We start from the raw sequence: 25,712 nt of genomic DNA on the forward strand, positions 1-25,712 counted from the left end.
TTTTATTTTGGCATTGGAGAAAGATGATTTTATTTTGGCATTGGAGAAATATGATTTTATTTTGACATTGGAGAAAGATGATTTTATTTTGACATTGGAGAAAGATGATTTTATTTTGACATTGGAGAAAGATGATTTTATTTTGACATTGGAGAAAGATGATTTAATTTTGACATTGGAGAAAGATGATTTTATTTTGGCATTGGAGAAAGATGATTTTATTTTGGGATTGGAGAAAGATGATTTTATTTTGGCATTGGAGAAAGATGATTTTATTTTGACATTGGAGAAAGATGATTTTATTTTGACATTGGAGAAAGATGATTTTATTTTGACATTGGAGAAATATGATTTTATTTTGACATTGGAGAAAGATGATTTTATTTTGACATTGGAGAAAGATGATTTTATTTTGACATTGGAGAAAGATGATTTTATTTTGACATTGGAGAAATATGATTTTATTTTGACATTGGAGAAATATGATTTTATTTTGACATTGGAGAAAGATGATTTTATTTTGGGATTGGAGAAAGATGATTTTATTTTGACATTGGAGAAAGATGATTTTATTTTGACATTGGAGAAATATGATTTTATTTTGACATTGGAGAAAGATGATTTTATTTTGACATTGGAGAAAGATGATTTTATTTTGACATTGGAGAAATATGATTTTATTTTGACATTGGAGAAAGATGATTTTATTTTGACATTGGAGAAAGATGATTTAATTTTGACATTGGAGAAAGATGATTTTATTTTGGCATTGGAGAAAGATGATTTTATTTTGACATTGGAGAAAGATGATTTTATTTTGACATTGGAGAAATATGATTTTATTTTGACATTGGAGAAAGATGATTTTATTTTGGGATTGGAGAAAGATGATTTTATTTTGACATTGGAGAAAGATGATTTTATTTTGACATTGGAGAAATATGATTTTATTTTGACATTGGAGAAAGATGATTTTATTTTGACATTGGAGAAAGATGATTTTATTTTGACATTGGAGAAATATGATTTTATTTTGACATTGGAGAAATATGATTTTATTTTGACATTGGAGAAAGATGATTTTATTTTGACATTGGAGAAAGATGATTTTATTTTGACATTGGAGAAAGATGATTTTATTTTGACATTGGAGAAAGATGATTTAATTTTGACATTGGAGAAAGATGATTTTATTTTGGCATTGGAGAAAGATGATTTTATATTGGGATTGGAGAAAGATGATTTTATTTTGACATTGGAGAAAGATGATTTTATTTTGACATTGGAGAAATATGATTTTATTTTGACATTGGAGAAAGATGATTTTATTTTGGGATTGGAGAAAGATGATTTTATTTTGGGATTGGAGAAAGATGATTTTATTTTGACATTGGAGAAAGATGATTTTATTTTGACATTGGAGAAAGATGATTTTATTTTGACATTGGAGAAATATGATTTTATTTTGACATTGGAGAAAGATGATTTTATTTTGGGATTGGAGAAAGATGATTTTATTTTGGGATTGGAGAAAGATGATTTTATTTTGGCATTGGAGAAAGATGATTTTATTTTGACATTGGAGAAAGATGATTTTATTTTGACATTGGAGAAAGATGATTTTATTTTGACATTGGAGAAAGATGATTTTATTTTGACATTGGAGAAAGATGATTTTATTTTGACATTGGAGAAAGATGATTTAATTTTGACATTGGAGAAAGATGATTTTATTTTGGCATTGGAGAAAGATGATTTTATTTTGACATTGGAGAAAGATGATTTTATTTTGACATTGGAGAAAGATGATTTTATTTTGACATTGGAGAAAGATGATTTTATTTTGACATTGGAGAAAGATGATTTTATTTTGACATTGGAGAAAGATGATTTTATTTTGACATTGGAGAAATATGATTTTATTTTGACATTGGAGAAAGATGATTTAATTTTGACATTGGAGAAAGATGATTTTATTTTGACATTGGAGAAAGATGATTTTATTTTGGCATTGGAGAAAGATGATTTTATTTTGACATTGGAGAAAGATGATTTTATTTTGACATTGGAGAAAGATGATTTTATTTTGCCCTTTGAGAAAGATGATTTTATTTTGACATTGGAGAAAGATGATTTAATTTTGACATTGGAGAAAGATGATTTTATTTTGGCATTGGAGAAAGATGATTTTATTTTGACATTGGAGAAAGATGATTTTATTTTGACATTGGAGAAATATGATTTTATTTTGACATTGGAGAAAGATGATTTTATTTTGGGATTGGAGAAATATGATTTTATTTTGACATTGGAGAAAGATGATTTTATTTTGACATTGGAGAAATATGATTTTATTTTGACATTGGAGAAAGATGATTTTATTTTGACATTGGAGAAAGATGATTTTATTTTGACATTGGAGAAATATGATTTTATTTTGACATTGGAGAAATATGATTTTATTTTGACATTGGAGAAAGATGATTTTATTTTGACATTGGAGAAAGATGATTTTATTTTGACATTGGAGAAAGATGATTTTATTTTGACATTGGAGAAAGATGATTTTATTTTGGCATTGGAGAAAGATGATTTTATTTTGGGATTGGAGAAAGATGATTTTATTTTGACATTGGAGAAAGATGATTTTATTTTGACATTGGAGAAATATGATTTTATTTTGACATTGGAGAAATAAGATTTTATTTTGGCATTGGAGAAAGATGATTTTATTTTGACATTGGAGAAAGATGATTTTATTTTGACATTGGAGAAAGATGATTTTATTTTGACATTGGAGAAAGATGATTTTATTTTGACATTGGAGAAATATGATTTTATTTTGACATTGGAGAAAGATGATTTTATTTTGGGATTGGAGAAAGATGATTTTATTTTGGGATTGGAGAAAGATGATTTTATTTTGGCATTGGAGAAAGATGATTTTATTTTGACATTGGAGAAAGATGATTTTATTTTGACATTGGAGAAAGATGATTTTATTTTGACATTGGAGAAAGATGATTTTATTTTGACATTGGAGAAAGATGATTTTATTTTGGCATTGGAGAAAGATGATTTTATTTTGACATTGGAGAAAGATGATTTTATTTTGACATTGGAGAAAGATGATTTTATTTTGACATTGGAGAAAGATGATTTTATTTTGACATTGGAGAAAGATGATTTTATTTTGGCATTGGAGAAAGATGATTTTATTTTGGCATTGGAGAAAGATGATTTTGGTCATTGAGTTCTCCAGATGTAAGGGATCAATTATAATAAGATGAAATCATATTTCGTCCTTTGCAGGTGGACGAAATACAGTTGGTCTGGGTGGGATTGGCAGGCCGTATTGTCTGGATGCGAGACACGATGTCCATCAGGTAACCCAAGTTGAGAAGTTATGTGCATGTTTCCAGCATCTATTGAATATCTGAATATCTTTAAAGGGTCCGAGAATCGACGACGTTAATTGTAATCCACCGTGACTGTAGAGAATAGTCCATGGGAGTCAAAACAAGTTACGTTTGACCAGATAAAACTCACGAAAAACTACCTCGTATAAACCTACAAATCTTACATATTCTTATTTAGTATTAGCATGGGTGCTCGGCGTTGCCCGGGTGTTTGGAGGTGTGTGTTGAGCAAAAGAAAAAAGTTGCAGTAGGAAGGCAGGCTCGAACCTGTACCGCGAAGGAGGAAAAGAATGGGAAAAAAACATGACGTCTTTGCTGTTACGACTACCGCCAAACCAAAAGTGACGTAGGTTTAAATTAAGGCTAGACAATCGAAAAGAGGGGATGACTTTTGAAAATATCGGCGAAAAAAGCGACCCCCTCCCTGTAGAAAAGTGCCCAGTTGAGGGTGAAGAAATTAATGTTTTTAGCCAATTTTTCTGTATTTGTCGTCTGAAAGGCCAAGCTTCAAAATGATACTGACCTTGTGAAAATCCGTCGCCTCTGTCGAAAGTTTTAGGCAGACATGCAAACATACATACATACATTTATATATTGATAGTTCAAATTTTCGACCCAAAATGATTAAAAAGCTTGCCCTATTTCTGAATACTCTTTATGTAAAATTTCAAATGTTTAGATCAGAAATTGTCTTTAGTAATTTGGTAGAGACCGCAGAGGTTATTCTTTTTAACTTTGACCCCTATTATGACCCCTTAACATTTATTGTTTTGTAGTCAAATCAAGTTATTAAGTTAGATCCATGTCCAAGGAACCTATATCTAAAATTTCAAGTGTTTAGACCCAAAATTGTCGGAGGAGTTTGGTAGAGTTCTCAAAGGTCAAATCGTTAAACTTTGACCCCTTAACAACCAAATTGTCTGTAAACGGATTACAAAGATTTTCCCAAATCTCACTACCTTGTATATCAAATTTCGAGTCTGTAGACAGAAAATTGACAGAGTTATTGCGTAGGGAAATGTACACGTGCACACAGACACACACACAGACACATTCACTTTTATAGATATATAGATAAACTAGCATTTCAGCCCGGCATTGCCTGGGTGTTTGGAGGTGTATGTGAAGCAAAAAAAAGTGGTAGTAGGAAGGCAGGCTCGAACATGTACCGCAAAGGAGAAAAAGAATGGGGGGAAAAAACTGACGTCTTTGCTGTTACGACCACCACCAAACCGGAAGTGATGTAGGTTTAAATTAAGGCTAGACAATCAAAAGGAGAGTATATCTTTCAAAAATATCGGCGAAAAAAGCGACCCCCCCCCCTGTACAAGGTGCCTTGTGTAAGGTGAAGATATTAATGTTTTAGCCAATTTTTCGATATTTGTCGTATGGAAGGTCGAACTTCAAAATGATACAGATCTTGTCAAAAGTTTTCAGCAGACATGCAAACATACATACATACATACATACATACATACATACATTTAGATATTGGTAGCTAAAAATTTCCGACCCAAAACGATTAAAAAGCTTGCCCTTTCTCTGAATACCATTTATGTAAAATTTCAAATGTTTAGATCAGAAATTGTCTTTAGTAATTTGGTAGAGACCGCAGAGGTCATTTTTTTAACTTTGACCTCTATTATGACCCCTTAAGATTTATTGTTTTGTGGTCTAATCAAGTTCTTAAGATAGATCCATGTCCAAGGAACCTATATCTAAAATTTCAAGTGTTTAGACCCAAAATTGTCGGAGGAGTTTGGTAGAGTTCTTAAAGGTCAAATCGTTGAACTTTGACCCCTTAATCGCCAAATTTCTGACCGAAAATGGATTACAAAGATTTTCCCAAATTTCAAGAGCCTGTATAACAAATTTTGGGTCTGTAGATTTAAAATTGACAGAGTTATTGTGTAGGGAAATGTGCACACACAGACACACAGGCACACAGATACACACACAGACATGTTTACTTTTATAGATATACTAGCATGGGTGTCCGGCTTTTCCCAGGTATTGGGAGGTGTATGTTGAGCAAAAAAAAAAAACTGTCAATTTTTTTAGCTTTGACCCCTATTATGACCCCTTAACATTTATTGTTTTGTAGTCAAATCAAGTTAATAAGTTAGATCCATGTCCAAGGAACCTATATCTAAAATTTCAAGTGTTTAGACTGTAGTGGACTGGTGGATATATTATACATATCCCCTAGTCGTACAAAATAGGAAAAATGAATTGCATTGAGAAAAGAAAAATGAATTGAGAAAGAGACGAAGTGCGTGTTAAATTGACTTTAAACGAACTGGAATTTATTTCGTGAAAAAACACATGAAAGAAAAGGGTACAACACGTGTTCATGTCCACGTTCGTCTCTCGCTGTTTACTGGTGAGAAGGAAAGTCTATTATAGTATATATAGAGAGAGAAAATGAGAAAAAGTCAATCCAGGCCATGGAGATAGAAAAAGTGTAAAGTGTACGTACTGTCTGTTAGCTCGTGCCCCATACATAGTAGCAGGGGACGTGACACGCGTGAGCGCGCGCATCCCAAAAGGGAGGCGGCTGGTCTGAAAAAGAAGGTGTTGCTTATTGCTCTTGCTTTTATAATTGTTTCCGGTGGTCTTTTGCACATGTGTGGATTTCCTTTGAATGGGGAAGTGACGTTGTCCATGTGTGCATACATGTGCGTACGTTAGCGTGTGTGTATACACGTGAATGTAAGTGTATGTACGCGAACGTGAATATGTTCGTGTGTGGACGTGCACACATATGTTTGTGTGCGCGTATGTATATGACAAGTAATATAGCTTGAAATGTGAACGCGTGTTTTTGTGTGAGACTAGAAAAGGCTCCCACAATACTCCCCTTCCTAGGAGAGAAAAAAATATGCAGTGTATATATATATATATATATATATATATATATATATATATATATATATATATATATATATATATATTAAGTAATGTTTTCGGCCGTTGACTTTTCGTCCTGTTTTTTTGCTGTTGGTGTGGTTGTTTAAAAAAAACGTCAAAAACGGAGTGTGTTCATAAAAAAAAGTATTTACTTACGCGTGGAAAAGGCGCTTCCTCTTTTTTTCAGGCTGACATTTGTTTTGTTTGTTTTTTTGTTGTGTGCTGACATGTGCAATGAATTGTTTGGACAATGAAGTGAATTGTTTGTTTGGAAGGAAAATTTTTGTTTCGTGCTTACGTCGTGTGTCAAGTTGACAGTGTCTTCGCAAATGAGTCTGCGGTAGTGTGTGTACATTGTCTGTACAGGCATTTGTTGTGCATTCGTTCGTGTTGAACGAGTTTCCAGTTGCCAGTGTCAACGAAACTTCCAGTTGTGAGTTTATCCGTGTGCGTAGTGCATCTCAACTCATTGTTAATTCAGCTTCTTCCTATGCGTTGATAGGGATGTCCTGTAATTGTTTCTTTGTTGTTGCGTCTGCTGTGCAGGAGGGAATGTGTATAGGCCTATGTGATTTTGCTCCTCGCATTTGTTGCAGGGTAATGTCAGGAAACCGTGAAAAATGTTTGTCGAGCTCGAATTTTTTTTTAAATTCGGTATGAAGTCGACAGCTGTGTTTATTTTTCTGCCGAGTCTGATGAGGGGTTTTGTCATTGTAGTTCGTTGAGGTTCTTGTCGGTAGTAGGTCACTTGTTTTTCTTTGTTGAAATGTTCGTTTTTTTTTTGTTGTTGTTTTTTTTATCAAATAAAATGCGCGTCTTGCTCAAAACAATTCCTTTCAAAAAGAATAGGGTCACCATGCATGTTCGTTTCACGTCAGTCGGGTGCCAGTTGTTGTGGGACTTGTGGTTTAGAAGGAAATGCGTATTCATCTCACGTTCGGGTGTCACCATTTTGTAGCGGTCTAGTGTATAGAAGGAAATGCGTGTTCATCTCACGTTCGGGTGTCCCCAATTTGTGGTCGTGGTGGATATATTATACATATCCCCCCGTCGTACAAAATAGGAAAAATGAATTGCACTGAGAAAGGAAAAATCAATTAAGAAAGAGACAAAGTACGTGTTAAATTGAATTTAAACGAACTGGAATTTATTTCGTGAAGAAACACATGAAAGAAAAGGGTACAACACGTGTTCATGTCCACGTTCGTCTCTCGCTGTTTACTGGTGAGAAGGAAAGTCTATTGTAATATAGAGAGAGAGAGAAAATGAGAAAAAGTCAATCCAGGCCATGGAGATAGAAAACGTGTAAAGTGTACGTACTGTCTGTTAGCTCGTGCCCCATACATAGTAGTAGGGTACGTGACGCGCGCGAGCGCGCGCCTCCTGAAAGGGAGGCGGCTGGTTCGCCGAACCTCTCAGCTCGAGAGCTGGTCCGAAAAGGAAGGTGTTGCTTATTGCTCTTGCTTTTATAATTGTTTCCAGTGGTCTTTTGCACATGTGTGGATTTCCTTTGAAAGGGAAGTGACGTTGTCCATGTGTGCATACATGTGCGTATGTTAGCGTGTGTGTGTGTATACACGTGAATGTGAGTGTATGTACACGAACGTGAATATATGTACGTGTGTGGACGTGTGCGCGTATGTATATGACAAGTAATATAGCTTGAAATGTGAACGCGTGTTTTTGTGTGAGACTAGAAAAGGCTCCCACCATACCCAAAATTGTCGGAGGAGTTTGATAGAGTTCTCAAAGGTCAAATCGTTGAACTTTGACTCCTTAACAGCCAAATTTCTGACCGAAAATGGATTACAAAGATTTTCCCAAATCTCAGTACCCTGTATATCAAATTTCGAGTCTGTAGACACACAGACACACATATACGTTAACTTTTATATATATAGATAGATTACTTCTAGCAAGTTTAGTAAAAACGTTTTTACAATAACTTTTCAGGAGCATATAAGAAAAGGCGCCTGAAGGATACTGGGATATACAATAACCGAAACATTGTGAACATGACGGCCTCCAAGATAATAACAAGAATCTGAAACATGCAAAAAAAAAAAAAAAAAAAAAAAAAAAAAAAAAAAGACGTCAACAACAATACCTCATTTGAGAAATATCAAATTCTATGGTAGATCAAAATATCAATATTTTTCTTTTCCTTTTTTATTCCCTTCCGCTTTTTCTTACTTTTTTTTTTTCATTTTTTTTTTTTTTTATCATTCTCGTCGTCTTAGCCTGCTTGGCACGGCGCCAGCTGCCGATTCTCAGAAAAATCGCAGGTAAATAAACATTTGATCGACAAACATATACATTCAAGTAAAAAGAGAAAAAAAATGTTAATCACTTCGAAAGTAAAGGGTCACTTAGTAAGGATGGAGTCGTATGTGTAAATATGTAAATGTCGCTAAGGACGAATAATTTTCGTCATGAAAAAAGAAAGACGACAATTTGCAACGATATAAAAATAATAGAAATTTCCTTTGTTGAGTTTTCGAGTTAGCGATTTAGTTAATAGCATATCGACCGTTTTTTTTTTTTTTTTTGTGTGTGTGTGTGTGTGTGTGTGTGTGTGTGTGTGTGTGTGTGTGACGAGGGGGGTAAGAGCCAGGTACGTCCTAAAATAGAGTACTGTTCCTATTTACAATGCCTCCCCACGGGACAGAGTTAGACACCAGGGTCGTTTTTTAACGTGGAGAAAAGGAACAAAAATAAAATTTGTCTCAATCGTGAAGGATTTCTCCTCCACTGACAAAGAACAAGAAATTGAAGTGCAGCATCTGAAGAACAGATACTACACTTTGATCTTGTCACGGAGTACTGTTGCCAGATCTGGGTAGGGGCTGTTCGGTGCACCCCATCCTGCCGTGATAAAGTTCAAAACCTAGTAGGTGATACCCTTTTCTCTTCCCTGCAACCTCTTTCCCACGGGAGAGACATTGTTAGCCTGTTGTAAGTCATGGTAAGTGCTCGACTGAACTCCAATCTATAGTCCTCCCCCCCATGCTAAAATTCACACAAAAAAAAAATCACTATCAACAATTTCCCACACTCTCTGTCTGTGCCCAAATCTAAGTGCAGATTCCAAGAACAAAGCTTCTTTCCCAGAACTGTCCACCTGTGAAACGATGTTCCACTTGCCTACTTCCCGGTTAAATACAACATGGTAACCTTCAAATCTAATGTAAACAAATTCTTGTTTGACAATCTATAAATAATCAAAATTCAACCCAATTTACACCATTAACGATTACTACACCGCCACCTGACATTCATTAACCCTTAGCCCCGAGTGGTTTTAAGGCCTTGATAAGTGGTGACTCCCAAGTTAAAAAAAAAAGATAAAAATAAAAAATATCCAGTTAATTTTGGTAAAAGTTTTATATTTTAAGTTTTTAATATCTTTAACTATATATTCGTGATGTTTATCTGTCTGGATTTATTTTACGGCATATCAACCTCTTCCATGCTGTTTGGTTTGACTAGTGTAACAATATAAACATGTATATATTAGTGATGAGACGATTCCAATACTTTTCCCGATTCCGATACAATTACCGATTCCGTACTAAATTCATGATTCCGATTTTTTATGAATCTCTAAATATTAAACTACTAGCAGTTCAGCCTGGCTTTGCTCGGGCCCTATAAGTCCAACGTTAACAAATTCCTAATGAACCGCCCTCTTAAGTAAACACTTCATTAAATCTCCACACTAACGTACTGTACTTGCAATAACCCTTATCCCAGAGTGGCTTCCGAGCCTTGATAAGTGGTGACCAAAAAAATATATATATATACTGTTCATAACTTTATGTGCATATGTATATATTAAAAAGTTTGATTCATGTCCAGGTAACCAACGTTTAAAATTTCAAGTGTTTAGACCCAAAATTGGCGGAGGAGTTTGGTAGAGTCTGCAAAGGTCAACTCTTTAAAAACTGACCCCTTGACAGACAAATTTCTAGCCAAAAACTGATTAAAAAGATTTTCTCAAATCTCAGTACCCCTTGTGTCAAATCTCGAGTCTATAGACTGAAATTGACAGAGTAATTTGGTAGGGAAATGTACACACACAAAAACACACACAGACAATTTCATTTTTATAGATACTAGCAGTTCAACCCAGCTTTGCTCGCGCCGTATGTACTGTTCATAACTTGTGAATACTCTTTATGTAAGATTTCAAATGTTTAGACTAAAATTTGTCTGAGTAATTTCGTAGAAACCGCAGATGTCAATTTTTAAAACTTTTACTCCAATTTGGACCCCTTAACATTTATTTATTAATTTTTTTTTTTTTTGATCAAATCAAAATAAAAAGTTTGATCCATGTCCTAGTAATTTAAATGTAAAATTTCAAGTGTTTAGACCCAAAATTGGCGGTGGAGTTTGGTAGAGTTTCAAAGATCAAATCGTTAAACTTTGACCCCTTGACGGCCAATTTTCTGGCTTAAACCCGATTAAAAAGATTATTCCAAATCTCAATACTCCTTATGTCAAATTTCGAGTCTCAAGACTGAAAATTGACAGATATTTGGTAGGAAAGTGTACACAGACGCACACACACACATACGGACATTTTCACTTTTATAGATATACTAGCAGTTCAGCCCGGCTTTGCTCGGGCCCTATGTACTGTTCATAACTTTATGTGCATATGTATATATTAAAAAGTGTGAATATGTATGGTAATACCTTTCTATATAATAGGCTTCCTTAACTACCATAGGGAAAAGTTGGTAAGGACCACAGATCAAATTTTTTTAAACTTGGACCCCAATTTTGACCCCTTAACATTTATTGTTTTGGGCTCAAATCAAGTTAAAATGTTTGACTCATGTCCAAGTAACTTATATCTAAAATTTCAAGTGTTTGGACCCAAAATTGTTGGAGAAGTATTTGTAGAATCTGTAATAGTCAACTCTTTCAACTTTGACCTCTTGGCAGCCAAATTTTCGCTAAAAACTGATTAAAAAGCTCGCTGCATGTCTGAATACCCTTTATGTAAAATTTCAAATGTTTAGACCAAAAATTGGCTGAATAGTTTGCTAGAGACCGCAAAGGTCAAATCTTTTGAATTTTCACCCCTTGGAAGCCAAATTTTCAGAAAAAAAAAAAAGCTATTAAAAAACTTGCCCTATGTCTGAATACACTTTATGTAAAATTTCAAAGGTTTTGACCACGAAATTGGCTGACTTATTTGTTAGAGACCGCAGAAATCAGATTTTTTTAACTTTGATCCGAATTTGCCCCCCCCCTTAACACTTATTGTTTTGGGCTCAAATCAAATTATAAAGTTTAATCCATGTCCACGTAACCTATACCTAAAATTTCAAGTGTTTAGACCCCAAATTGGTGGAGGAGTTTGGTAGAGTTCTCAAACATCAAATCGTTAACAGCCAAATTTCTGGCCGAAAATCGATCACAAAGACTTAAACAAATCTCACTACCCTGTATATCAAATTTCGAGTCTGTAGACTGAAAATTGACAGAGTTATTGTGTAGGGAAATGTACACAGACACAGACACACAGACACGTTCACATTTATAGATATACTAGACTACCCGTGACTAGCAGGCCGCTCAGCATTTCCTGATCGTAAAATATGCATAACTACTATATTTTAATTAAAAAGTGACAATGTCTGTGTACATTTCCCTACCAAACTACTCTGTCAATTTTCAGTCTACAGACTCGAGATTTTACATAAGTGGTAGTGAGGTTTGGGAAAAACTTTAATTGACCTCTGCGGTCGCTACCAAATTACTCAGTCAATTTTTGGTCTAAACTTTTAAAATTTTACATAAAGTAAATTTTTTTAACTTTGACCCCAATTTTGACCCCTTAACATTTATTGCTTTGGATTAAAATCAAATTTAAAAATTTGATCTATGTTCACGTAACCTACATTTAAAATTTCAAGTGTTTTGCGCCCAAAACTGGCGGAGGAGTTTGGTAGAGTTTTCAAAGATCAAATCGTTGAACTTTGACCCCTTGACAAATTTTTGACAAAGATTTTCCCGAATCTCAATATCGCTTGTGTTAAATCTCTAGTTTGTTAGGCATATTTATATATTGGAAGCTCAAATTTTCGACCCAAACCGATTAAAAAGCTTGCCCTATCTCTGAATACACTTTATGTAAAATTTCAAATGTTCAGACCAAAAATTGTCTGAGTAATTTGGTAGAGACCGCAGAGGTCAAATATTTTTAAATGTCTAAGAAACCTATGTCTAAAATTTCAATTGTTTATGCCCAAAACTGGCAGAGGAGTTTGATAGAGTTTTCAAAGGTCGAATCATTGAACTTTGACCCCTTAACAGCCAAATTTCTGTCCTAAAATGGATTACAAAGATTTTCCCAAATCTCAATATCCTGTATATCAAATTTCGAGTCTGTAGACTAAAAATTGACAGAGTTATTGTGTAGGGACATGTACACACACACACATACATACAGACACTTCCACTTTTATATATATACTAGCATTTCAGCCCGGCGTTGCCCTGTTATTTGGAGGTGTATGTTGAGCAAAAAAAAGAAAAAAGCGGTCAATTTCTTAAGCTTTGACCCCTATTATGACTCCTTAAAATTTATTATATACAGGGTACTGAAATTTGGGAAAATCTATGTGATCGGTTAGTGGCCAGAAATTTGGTTGTTAAGGGGTCAAAGTTCAACGATTTGACCTTTGAGAACTCTACCAAACTCCTCCGACAATTTGGGATCTAAACACTTGAAATTTTAGATATAGGTTCCTTGGACATGGATCTAACTTAATAACTCGATTTGAGCCCAAAACAATAAATTTTAAGGGGTCATAATAGGGGTCAAAGTTTAAAAAAATTGACCGTTTTTCCTCAGCATACACCTCCAAACACCCAGGCAACGCCGGGCACACATGCTAGTATATATATATATATATATATATATGTGTGTGTGTGTGTGTGTGTGTGCGTGTGTGTGTATGTTTACACATGTTATTATTTTAGTTCCATTAATATTATTATCATCATGTAGTTTCACCCGGTCAACTGATACAATTAACAGAAAAATAAAACCATCAAGGGGAACAACTCATACTATAATTTTTGAGTTATCCATTGTACAATAACAATATCGTTTCTTTTTCAGTATAAGTTTGGAAAATATGCACAAAAATAAAAATAAAAAGCTTATCAGGCAATGCCAGGCCGGGACAGCTAGACGGTATTTTCAAAAAAAAAGGAAGACAGTCATAGTTTCAGTCCAAAATATTTGTAAGAAAATAACAGAGTGTGGTAACTTACGACAAAACTGTTGAATGATAAGTTCAGGCTGGTCAACCGATCTTTTAAAAAACTGATGTCCGGAATGTCGGATATGAAATGGGCCTTCAAAACAAAATAAAATATAAAAATGATTTTTTTTTAAAAATTATATATATACTAGCAGGAAGACCCGACGTTGCTTGGGATTGAATAATGATCAACGAATCTTTCATGCTCCCAACTGTTTTTTATCATTGAAATCGGTGAAATTACAATTTTTGGTTCTCGTGCAGACAATGATCCAGACGTAACTCAACGCCCCCCCCCTGGCTTTCCCTGGAACACAACGTCAACAGGTGAAGTAAGCCGAGCGTAGCCGAGGAAATTAAGTCGTTTGACGTAACATAAAGCTGAGCTAATGACAATGTAGTGCGATGGTTTTTAACGCGACGCGCGTTCGCGCGAATCAAAAATTCAAAGCAGCAGACAAAAATTTGGAAGAGGAAGAAAACAAATTAGTAAATAAATAAATAATAATAAAAAAAGCACACCATTTCGTATTTTCAAAAACCCATGAATTTTACAGTCTTAAGTGAGCAGCTAAAAACACCAGCCGGAGTCCTTGACTTTTATCAAGAAAAAAAAAAGTTACTGGCATGGACGAAAACTTGTGCACATGTGGACACAAGTACAATCTTATTATAAGAGGAAAGGTAAGCGATGGCTATGTCTGGAGGTGTCAGACTACCAAATGCCGCACCTTTACATCCGACTGGTACTTTTTTTTGCCAAGTATAGGGTGACAATTGCCATCATAATAAAAATAATCCCTTTGTGGGCAACACAGAAAGACCTCCAGCGCGAATGCGGAATACGATCTATGCACACCATTAATAAAACAACGGTCTGAGGAAACAACAACAGCAGCAGCAGCAGCAACAGTAGTTTTATCCCACCCAGTTTTGTTTCAACTTTTCAGGTTTTTCCTTAAAAAGAATAAAAATAAACAAACAAAAAGAAAGTTTTTCAATTTTTCTTAAAAAAAAAAAATTTTTTTTTTAATTCCTTGAAAGTATTTATTTGACTTACCTTTCAAACTTTTCTCAAACAAAAACATCTTTAGCATTATTTAAAAATATATACATAGCAAAAAATAAAAAAACTGTTATAACATTTTTCTGCACCTTTTGCAGATCAGAGTGCCCCCTCCTCTGGGGAGCTTACTTCTCAATCCCACTTTCCGACACTGATGTCTGTGTTCTTGCGGGGGGAGAGAACTAAATCTGGTTTCAGATGTTTGCCAAGGTTCTTGCAAAGAAAGTAGCTTCCCTCTAACGTGCTAGAAGACTACTCACGCCTGAGAGTATTTTGTACTGCTATAAATCCACCATTCGCCCATATATAAAGTATTGTTGCCACATCTTGGCTGATGCATCTACGAATAGTCTTTCACTCTTAGGCAGGGTCTCAAATCTAATAAGTCCTGCACTATCGGCCAAGTTCCAACCTCAGCCCCATCACCATAGTGTTGCATCCCTGCGTCTGTTTTACAAGTATTTTAATGCAATGTGCTCTGATGAACACACAGCACTGGTGGCCCTTAGATGTACATACTCCCGACTAATCTGACAAGCAGCAAAATTCCACCCCGCCACTGTTGAAGTCCCTAGGTGCTGGAAAGACTTCTACTCTAATAGTTTCTTCCCTTCCTGTTTGCTGCTTATTTGAGAGTACTAATATGCAGAAGTTTAAATGTAATGTGAACAGGCATCTCGTTACCCAACTCCCCAGTCTCCTGTTAGACATAATCCCAAATAGTAACCTCAGCGCTTCTACACTAATACGCACTCTGTTATATTGCTTCTGGATCTCAACTGAAGCACCTGGAAAAAACTGATGTGATTAGCCAATCAGCAATCAGCAATCAGCTGTCAGCAGACAATGTTTTCGTTAATAAGAAAAAAAAAAAAACAATTCTTAGATAATTTCAATGAAAACATTTGATTTTCAACCATAGTTTTTTTTCATATTTTTGTTAAAAAAAAAAACCCCAAAAGGCCTATTTCTTTAAAACATTTGTTGAAATAAAATAATTTTCTATAATATACTTTTCTTGAAAAAAATAAACATATAGGGTGGAACGATAAAGTTGTCGTCCTAAATAAAACAATACTACAGCTTTATTTTAAAACTTTTATTGAAAAAAATACTTTCAGGTAATTGATTATGTGTAGAGCTGACATCTATTCAATGTAACCGCCTTCAGCCTCAATCGATACAGGTTCAGAACTGGGAGTATGCCTTTTTCACAAGCGTGAACGAGAGCTCGGCAGATACTCGGCGGATGGCGGCGGTCAGGCTGGCTTTGGTGTTGTGGGAGGTCATGTTGGTGATGTTCTCGACATATGATCAAACAAGCACATTCAGGTCGGGGAAGGAGGGGGACCAGTGAGTGAAGGGTACAAAGTTGTAGCATTCTTTCTGAAGCCAAGCCTAGGTATCTTTAGACTTGTGCGTAGGTGCCGAGTCCTGCTGCCACATCCATGGTTTGCCAGCGACCACCTGATTGCACCAGGGGATCACCACACTCTTCAGCACATCCAGGTACACTTTGGTGTTGACTTTCAAGCCAACTTCAAAGATGTGAGGTGGTATGATGTGATGCTCACTTGAAACTACACCAAAGACCATAACCGTGGCCAGAAACTTTGTTTTCATCACACTGGGCATGTCTCTGTTATTCGTGGCAATCCAACAATGCATTTTAAGGGTGCTGGCAATGGTCCTGTTGCTATAACTTAGATCGGTAGAGAGCAGGAGTTGTACAGCAGCATATCTCCAATCTCACTCATTGAAAATTGTGTCACTTTCAGACATGACAGACGGCTCCTATCCCTCTTAGGATTTGTACACACTGGCTAAAACTAGTAGATGGTCTGCAACAAAAAAGAAAACCGGTTTTCATAAAATGGAAGTGGAATCATATCGTCTTTTCTAAATCGACAATTTTATCGTTCCACCCTGTATTTCTTTCATAAATTAAACTTACTGTACATCTTATCACATTGTGTCAAAGTTTTTGTTTACAGTGTTTTGAATTTATCGTCTGGCAATATAATAGCATCAGCTTTTTTCCCAGATCAAAGTGTAGCAAAAGTTTTGCACAAAACACTTTTGACTTATCAGTTTCTTAATTTCCTTAGACATAAACAAAAGCGATAAACAAAAACGAAATAAAAACTTTTGTATATTTTTTTCATTGGAATCCGTTGAGACGAGTAATTTGTATATTCATTTGTTTGTTTATTTATTTGTGTGTGTTTTTATTTATTTGTTTGTTTATTTATATATTTGTTTGTTTATATATTTGTTTGTTTATTTTTTATTTTTTATTTGCATATTTATTTATTTGTTTGTTTATTTATTTGTATATTTATTTGTTTATTTATTTATTTGTTTATTTGTATATTTATTTATTTATTTGTTCATTTATTTGTTTGTTTATTTGCTTATTTATTTGTTTGTTTATTTATTTGTATATTTATTTATTTATTTGTTTATTTATTTGTTTGTTTATTTGTTTATTTATTTATTTGTTTGTTTATTTATTTGTTTATTTGTTTATTTATTTGTTTGTTTATTTATTTGTTTATTTATTTGTTTGTTTATTAGTTTATTTATTTGTTTGTTTATTTATTTGTTTATTTATTTGTTTATTTATTTATTTATTTATTTATTTGTTTATTTATTTGTTTATTTATTTGTTTATTTATTTATTTGTTTGTTTATTTATTTGTTTATTTATTTGTTTATTTGTTTATTTATTTGTTTGTTTATTTATTTGTTTATTTATTTGTTTGTTTATTAGTTTATTTATTTGTTTGTTTATTTATTTGTTTATTTATTTGTTTATTTATTTGTATATTAGTTTATTTATTTATTTGTTTGTTTATTTATTTGTATATTTATTTATTTGTTTATTTATTTGTTTATTTATTTAGGTAGTTAAGCTGAAGAAGGCCAAAGAATAGTAAGGTGAAACGTGGTGAAAACAATAACAACTACAAAGATGAGGATAACTGTCCGCAAATAAATTTGTCATAAAATATAACATGATGGATTTACACACAAAAATTAGAAACTCTTGATTCACCGAAAAACCGATTATCCTCTTTCAATCAGAATCGAAGCACATTTATTCTGCTGAGGCGACTTAATCTTTGCTGCCATCTGGCCGACATCATATGAAATCTGATCGAATCAAATTTAAATCGAAGCAATTAATTATTCCGTATTCGATAACTTTTATCAGCGTTGATATTATCGATGCTTGACGATGCTTACGTTACAAATTTATGCATCCCTGCTTACGTTTTGTGATCTTATAATGATGCTGGGATTTTTATTTTAACAATAATCTGATGATGATGATGATGATGATGATGATGATGATGATGATGATTTTAATGATGAGGAAGGTCATCATGATGATAATAGTGATGATGCTGGTAATGATGATGTGATGTCATGATAATACTGATTATGATGATGATGATGATGATGATGATGTGATGACAATGATAATGTGATGTCATGATAATACTGATTATGATGATGATGATGATGATGATGATGATGATGATGATGATACTTGACTTATACATTTTAAACTTTAATTCAAGCCATTATAATAAACTAGCGAGGGGTACCCGGCGTTGCCCGGGTGTTTGTAGGTGTGTGTGTGTGAAAAAAAAAACAGGTACCCGTGAAAAAAAACAAAGCCATGACGACGCGCAGTTGGAAAATAGTAATGTGTGAAAAAAAACAGGTGCGCGGTTTTGATTGACGTGACGGCGATAGGTATTCAGCAGTCAGCATTTTGTGCGGGACAGTTTTTAATGAGGTCAATAAATCGGTTTGTTTGCTTTTAAAAACCCGCTCCCCCGTCTTATATGACGAAGTCGACATTGATCAAACGTTCACTTGCTCTGGGCCTGTTATTAGAGTCTCGAGTTTCGCTTTTTGTTTATACCGAAAACCGAATGTAACGCGTGCCGATGCGGGAAATGTGGAATAATTAACGTTTGAAAGTCAATAAAATTAAATAGACAGGCGAGTTCCGTGGTTAAGTGTGAGATATTACAATTTATAGATGATATAAAAAGTTTTAAGAAGCTGTGAAGCGAGCGAGCGCTTCTCTGAAAGAAGCCTTTTGTGGACATCGAGGAAAAGCGTACATACATACATACATACATACATACATACATACATTTTCGCTTTTATATATATAGATAAGAATTCCGTATTAATTAAAATATAATATTTACGCATATTTTACGACCTGGCAACGCTGGATGGCCTGCTAGTATATATATATATATATATATATATATATATATATATATATATATATATATATATATATATATATTGTTAATTTTTTAATGCGTTGGACTGTGATACATATAGTCCGGCGTTCGATTTTAGAAACAGCAAAGCTACGCTGACAAGATGTAGTTACCTTGAAACATGCATGTACTTAGATTACTGTTTTAAAAATAATTAAAAAATACATAAATAAAATATTATGTACGCCCAAATAAACTACGGGCAACTTTCTAAGTAAATAAAAATGAGCTTCGAAGAAAACCCGCTATTGAACCGCACTTATCGTTAAAAAAAAAAAATCAACAAGAAATCTAAATTTATAAACGATTAGAATAAACAGTAAAATCATCTCGGTGTTTATGGCGAAATGGTTAAATGCGCCAGACTGATACACATCGTCCGGAGTTCGATTCCTAGAAAACAGTCAAGCTACGCTGACGAGAGGTAGTTACCTTGAAACATGCAGATATATATATAAGATCACAAATGCATTTGAGAAGTTTTATTGCCACACAAGCAGAAAGGCCCGGCATATAAAATCAACAGTAGGTTCTTTGATATGAAAGAGGTGCGTTCGAAATGAATGTTTCTGTTTAGAGGACGATTGAACAATAATACTTGACTTTTGCATTTTAAACTTTAATTAGGTTCTCTACAGTGCAATGTAAACTACAACGTATTGTAGACTAAATCACTACGGGGAGACATGTGAAGCTTCCTGTCAGTACAACGCGGTGGTCTCCAACTAAAGTAGGCAATTAATCGATTTGAAAAATATGCAATTTTATCGATTTTGATGACAATAAAATATGGGAGTGTGGAACATTCGTTGATTCTCTTTCAATCCCGGGCAACATCGAGTCATTCTGCTAGTATTTAATAAAGTTATGTATGCCCGGAAAGTGTAAATCCCACTTTTCTTCAGCGTAATTTTGAATAACTTTATTGAATATATACATTATAAATATGTATTTGTTTACAAACATGTATATATTTGTTTAAAAACATATATTTGTTTACAAACATATATATATTTGTTTACAAACATATATATATATATATATATATATATGTTTACAAACATATATATATATATATGTTTACAAACATATATATATTTGTTTACAAACATATATGTTTACAAACATATATATATATATATAAGTTTCGTAGTTAAATTTTAAATTCTGAAAAAATAACATATAGAGACATATATTCGATTTAAGAATTTATTGCTTGACAAAAGGAATATATAGAAGGGGTTATTTTAATTTTCTTAATCCATGGATTTTCAATAATTGTGCTGAAAAGCAAAATAGCTGAACATTTTGCTAACTGCATTTGATTTCCTCTGATGATATGCGCCATTGTTGAAAATCCATGGATTAAGGAAATTAAAATAAAACTATAAAAAAAAATAAATAAATAAATAAAAATAAATAAAAATATAAACATGTTAATTACCTAATCAGACCATACATAAATCACTCCTCACATTTGTTCCGAGGCCCACACAGCTATCGAACTTCCGCTCCTTCATCTAGCATGCTTTGAATCGATCTGTCATGTCTACCATTTGAAAAGGGAATTTTTTTCCGAAATTAATAATGGATATTGTCGCCGACATAACAAGTAAGACATTTGTATCTAATACAACTGAATAAATATATGTATATGTAAACATATATGTATGTACTTATTGATTTGTAAATTGCCACTTGTTCTCGTCTCCTTTCACCAACAACGACTATATTTCATTCCTCGCATTTTGATAGCCTTCTAAATCTCTACTACATACCTATCCCACACAATGCTTCAAGCAAACTACATATCAATCATATATATATATATATATATATATATATATATATATATATATATATATATATATAGCAGCCATCCTAACACTGATAACACTAATTATCCCCTCCAAACCAATCCTGCTACAATCACTGACCTACCCTCTGTTCATCAAAATGAACAAAATTTAAATTCTCTTCCCAATATAAATCAACAAATTAATATTAATTCTCGACCCCGAGCTATTAATAAAACATATACATATATAGGTGCTACTTCAACTTTAATAAAGAAAAGAATTTCAAACCACACTTCTTTCAATAACCAAAATTCAAATAATAACCAGGGAACTTCTCTAACTACATTGGTTAAAAAGCTTAATTCTGCCAATACCTACTTTTCAATTAAATGGACCATCCTAAAAAAAGTTAAGTCTTATACTCCAGGATCTAAGTCTTGTCACATCTGTACATCTGAAGCTATAACTATTATAACCTCCCCTCAAAGTAGTAATATAATAAACTCTAAAAACGAACTGATCTCCTATTGCAAACATATGTCCAAGTTTAAATATGATAAATTTGAAATTACATAGCTATTAAGTTAACCCTTCAAATATATATCTTTTCCCATAATTTTTTTTTTGTTTTTTATCTTACCTTCTAAGCTTTTTATATTTTTAATTTTATTTGTTTTTCTTTATTTCTTTGGCCGGTTTTCCATCTGCTGTCTCCGTTTTATGGTATAAGTATACCTTTTAATTAAATATATACATCAACCTACTCATTTTTATTCTATGTATTTGTTTACTTATATTTTACTATATGCTTTTACATACACATTTATTTGCCTTATTCCGGAGTTTGTAGATACCGGTCAGTCCCTCCCCTTAAATTGTATGTAAGTATGTATGTATGTTTTTGTTTAAGTTGTATATTTTTTTGGATATGTTTTTGGATATGTGTATATATTTATGCATGCGTATGTGTGTGTTTGTATATATATGTATATTATGTGTGTGTGTTATTGCATATGTATATATATGTATATGCGTGTGGGTATGTATGTACATGTATGTGTGCATTTGTGTGTCTGTATGTATGTATATGTATGTGTATGTGTGTATATATATAGATATATATGTATATGTATGTGTGTGTATATATGTATATATATGTTTTTTAAAAAAAATTTTAACTCTTTAATTTTTAATTTTCAATTTTTAATTTATTTACTTTCATTTTTTTTTTTTCATTTTTTTTTAATATAATAGACGCTCCATTTCATTTATTTGTTCTTCTTACTCGTGTTTCTTAATTTAATTCTGGGACTTTCACGTGCATATCTAAGTTGAGCTAATTATTAATGCTAACTTTCGCGCTTTTTGTCTGGGTCAGTTTGACCTTGCTTTTCAAATTTAAACTTTCACCGCTTTTCCGGTTTTTTGGGGTTTTTTTTTTTAAACCTTAATTTACTTGATTCCTCCAGCCTTGACAGACGTGTTTTAAATATTCTCTCCAGTGCTTTTTCTTTTAATGATTTGAAATTCATTCCATTGGCGATTTTTTCCAAGGAACTCTGCCTTTTGGATCATTTGGAACTTATCCATTGGATTGGAAATTTTTAATTCAACCGTTTTGGATTTTACCATTCTTGGATTTTTTACCCTTCACCGAACTATCTATTCATGTGAAATCTTTTTATCATTTTTCTTTTACCTCCTATTCCCCTTACCTCACCCTTTTTTTTAACCAAGTAAGATCTGTGACTTACTTGTAGTTTCATTAAATACTTTTACTTGCAAAATCCGATGCCGCATTTTGCTAATTCCTGCCCTCTGATGAGAAGGAGAGTATTTCTTCGAAACTCTGTGGATTAAGGACTATCCACTTATCTTGTGCTTCCTTTTAAAATTCAAATATGTTTTTAACTCTTTTTCAAGATGTCTTTTAACATGTTTTATTAATCATTTGTTCATATATATATATATATATATATATATAAACTCTGTGAACTTTCTTGCTTGCTTGCATCTTAACAATCGGGCGATTCCATCTTTTAAAAAAGAGATGACCGGTGAATATATATATATATATATATATATATATATATATGGGCGTGGCTCAGAAGATAAGGAACAAGGGTGGAGTGTTGTATGTTTTGATTTCGAGTTTAGTTGATGGCACGTCATATGTATACTTTTTAGTTCTGATCTGACTACTATTTAATAGGTCCAATATAATAATCGATAGGGAATTGTTACTCTAAAAAAACGGCTCCTTCAGTCTTTGACATACTATAGATGCCAACGACAGGGTGCCTGCCCGTGAAATTTTTGTGGCAAGGGATGCGCAATCTCAAACCACACATCTCTTAAGTCAACATTGTTACATACCAGTGGCGATTGAAGTGCATGTACAAGACGACTGAAAACAAATGCCGAGATAAGCGGAGAGCATGTACAGCGCCTAGAATTCCTAAATGGCTACCCATCTGGTATTAACCAGGCTCAACGTTGCTTAACTTTGGTGATTTAACAGGAACCAATGTGTCAATACAATTATGCTTTATGCTGTTACTATAAGAATTATACGCAATCTGCATGAAATAGAATATCATATTTAAGTATATCTTATGAGCGAGCAATGCAGGGAGGCCTGCTAGTATACACAGACACACACCTACACACACACACACACACACACATATATATATATATGGATTCCCAATAAAATGTATACACTTTTTAAATGACCATAAAATCAACATTTATTATAAGAAAGAAAAGTTTCATACATCAAAATACTGTGAACAAATATAGAAACCAGCTAATTATCGAAAATGTTCCAATTATTGGCTATTGTGGTTCATGAACCGCTAACAACGCTCACTGATTGAATCTAAAACGTTCTTAATCAGTCCAATTGGTATATATATACATCTTTGAATGGTTGCTTTCAACTCATTCATTGTAGCTTGTTTTGTGATGTGAACCCTGTGTTTAACATGCCCCCACCCACGAAAAAAGAGAATATATATATATACATACAGGGATTCCCAATAAAATGTATACACTTTTTAAATGACCATAAAACCGACATTTATTATATGAAAGAAAAGTTTCATATATCAAAAATGATGTGAACAAATATAGAAACCAGCCAATTATTGGCTATTGTGGTTCATGAACAGCTACCAACGCTCACTAATCAGTTCAATTGGTATGTTGACACATCTTCTTTCAATGGTTGCTATCAACTCATTCATTGTAGCTCGTTTTGTGATGTGAACCCTGTGTTTAACATGCCATCACCTATCCACCCACGAAAAAAGAGAAAAATCCATAGGGTGGGTCAAATCCAGTAAGCGCGGACAGTACTCGATATTTCCTCTTCATTTTTACTATGTTTCGCAGGTGGCTATCAAGATATGCTCTTACGTCATAATGATAGTGAGGGAAATGCTCCATCCTGCTGGAAGTGCTATTTTTATTCCTATTCTTGGGAACGTGGCTTAGCGTATTCGTGTAACAAGTGGAGATAATTTAAAGAGTGTATACATCCTAAATCCTAACCTGTTTATATCGTAATAAATAGTGATGCTACAACTCAAACACAGGAAAAGATTTAAATCGTCCAATGTTACCTTCTTCAGTGAACCAAATAATTCAAATAATACAGATTAAAAAACATAATTGGCCAAAATCATTTGCCCCGACCATGTCCTTTTCTCTTCCCTGCAACCTCTATCTCACAGAAGAGATGTTGCGAGTTTGTCTCTGATGTATCGTTATTTTCATGGAAAGTGTTCAACTGAGCTTCAGTCTATGGTCCCCCCTCGCCTAACTTTCACAAGGAACACTCGTCTAGCTGAAAACACTATCAATAATTCCCCCCACTCTTTATCTGTGCCTAAACCTAAACGTAGATTCCATGAACAAAGCTTCTTTCTTAGAACTGCACGCCTGTGGAATTGTCTTCCGTTTTCCTGCTTTCCGGCTGACTACAATATGGTTGTGTTCAAGTCTAACGTAAGTAAGTTCTTGATGAGCCGTTCCATATAAGTTATCAAATTTACCGAATTTTCATTACTAATGATTACTATATTGTCCAATTTCTACTGTACACTCTTTAACCCTTATCCTTGAGTGGCCTCTTGGCCTTGATAATGTAGTGATGCCCGTGTAAAAAAAAAAACAAAAAAAAACTCACCTTCAGATTAAGAATTTGTCCGCCATTAAAAATCGCATCCAAGATGGCTATTTCAGTTGGTGTCGCCATACTTTCATCAGATATGCCTACAAGAAAAAAATTGTTCTCATCTTCAGTTTTATTTGTGCAACGTTTCTGTCGGATTGTCCAATCGACCACGTTCAGGCGGTCTTTGTTTAACCCAGTGTCACTGTGAACACTCTTCTAGTAAAAAGAATTCTTAGAAACTATTGCTACGTCGACTTCCTGTTATGACGTCATTTCCCGAACACGTTATCTTAATTTTCTAATTTTAAGTCCTATTTACTTTATCTACTTTCATCTGAATAATTCTATTATGGGATAAAAAGGAGAAAGAAGCAACCTTTAAAAAATGTAATTACGGTTAAGCACTGTCAAGGAAATAAAAACTAAAATGCAGTCAACTTGTGTTTATGTAACGTTCATGACTTCTGCTCGTTTGAACACTCTAGACTGTCTACTGTTTACACTCGAATTTGGCGTTTATAGGTAGTTAATTCCCTTCATTCCTGTGGCAATTATTTAGTGGTCGGATAAAGGCTTAGTAAAAGGAGTCAAAGGTGACTTTGTGGCTGGGTCCGAATCTCCCAACTGGTAAGAATTGTCACCTCCTACATCATTTCGAAAACATTAAAATACTAATCTCTGCAGGTATAAAAAAATCATGTATATGTATATATATATATATATACATATATATATATAT

At 33.5% G+C, this 25,712-nt stretch overlaps 1 protein-coding gene across 3 annotated transcripts in view; it reads right to left on the minus strand.

Moving 5' to 3' along the window:
• LOC145263207 (uncharacterized) overlaps positions 1–25,712 on the minus strand; it is a 255,323-nt gene that overhangs the window by 141,444 nt on the left and 88,167 nt on the right. For 2 of the 3 annotated variants that reach the window (XM_080120282.1, XM_080120281.1), the window contains exons 4-5: positions 24,986–25,071; positions 13,626–13,709 (exon numbers count right to left, since the gene is read on the minus strand). In XM_080120282.1, the coding sequence (XP_079976408.1) occupies positions 13,626–13,709; positions 24,986–25,071 (170 nt within the window). The remainder of the gene's footprint in view (positions 1–13,625; positions 13,710–24,985; positions 25,072–25,712) is intronic. The other variant, XM_080120283.1, reaches the window with a different exon arrangement.

The sequence above is a fragment of the Euprymna scolopes genome, chromosome 38, assembly GCF_053919585.1.
Source record: "Euprymna scolopes isolate OS-2025 chromosome 38, ASM5391958v1, whole genome shotgun sequence".
Classification (NCBI taxonomy): Eukaryota; Metazoa; Mollusca; class Cephalopoda; order Sepiida; family Sepiolidae; genus Euprymna; species Euprymna scolopes.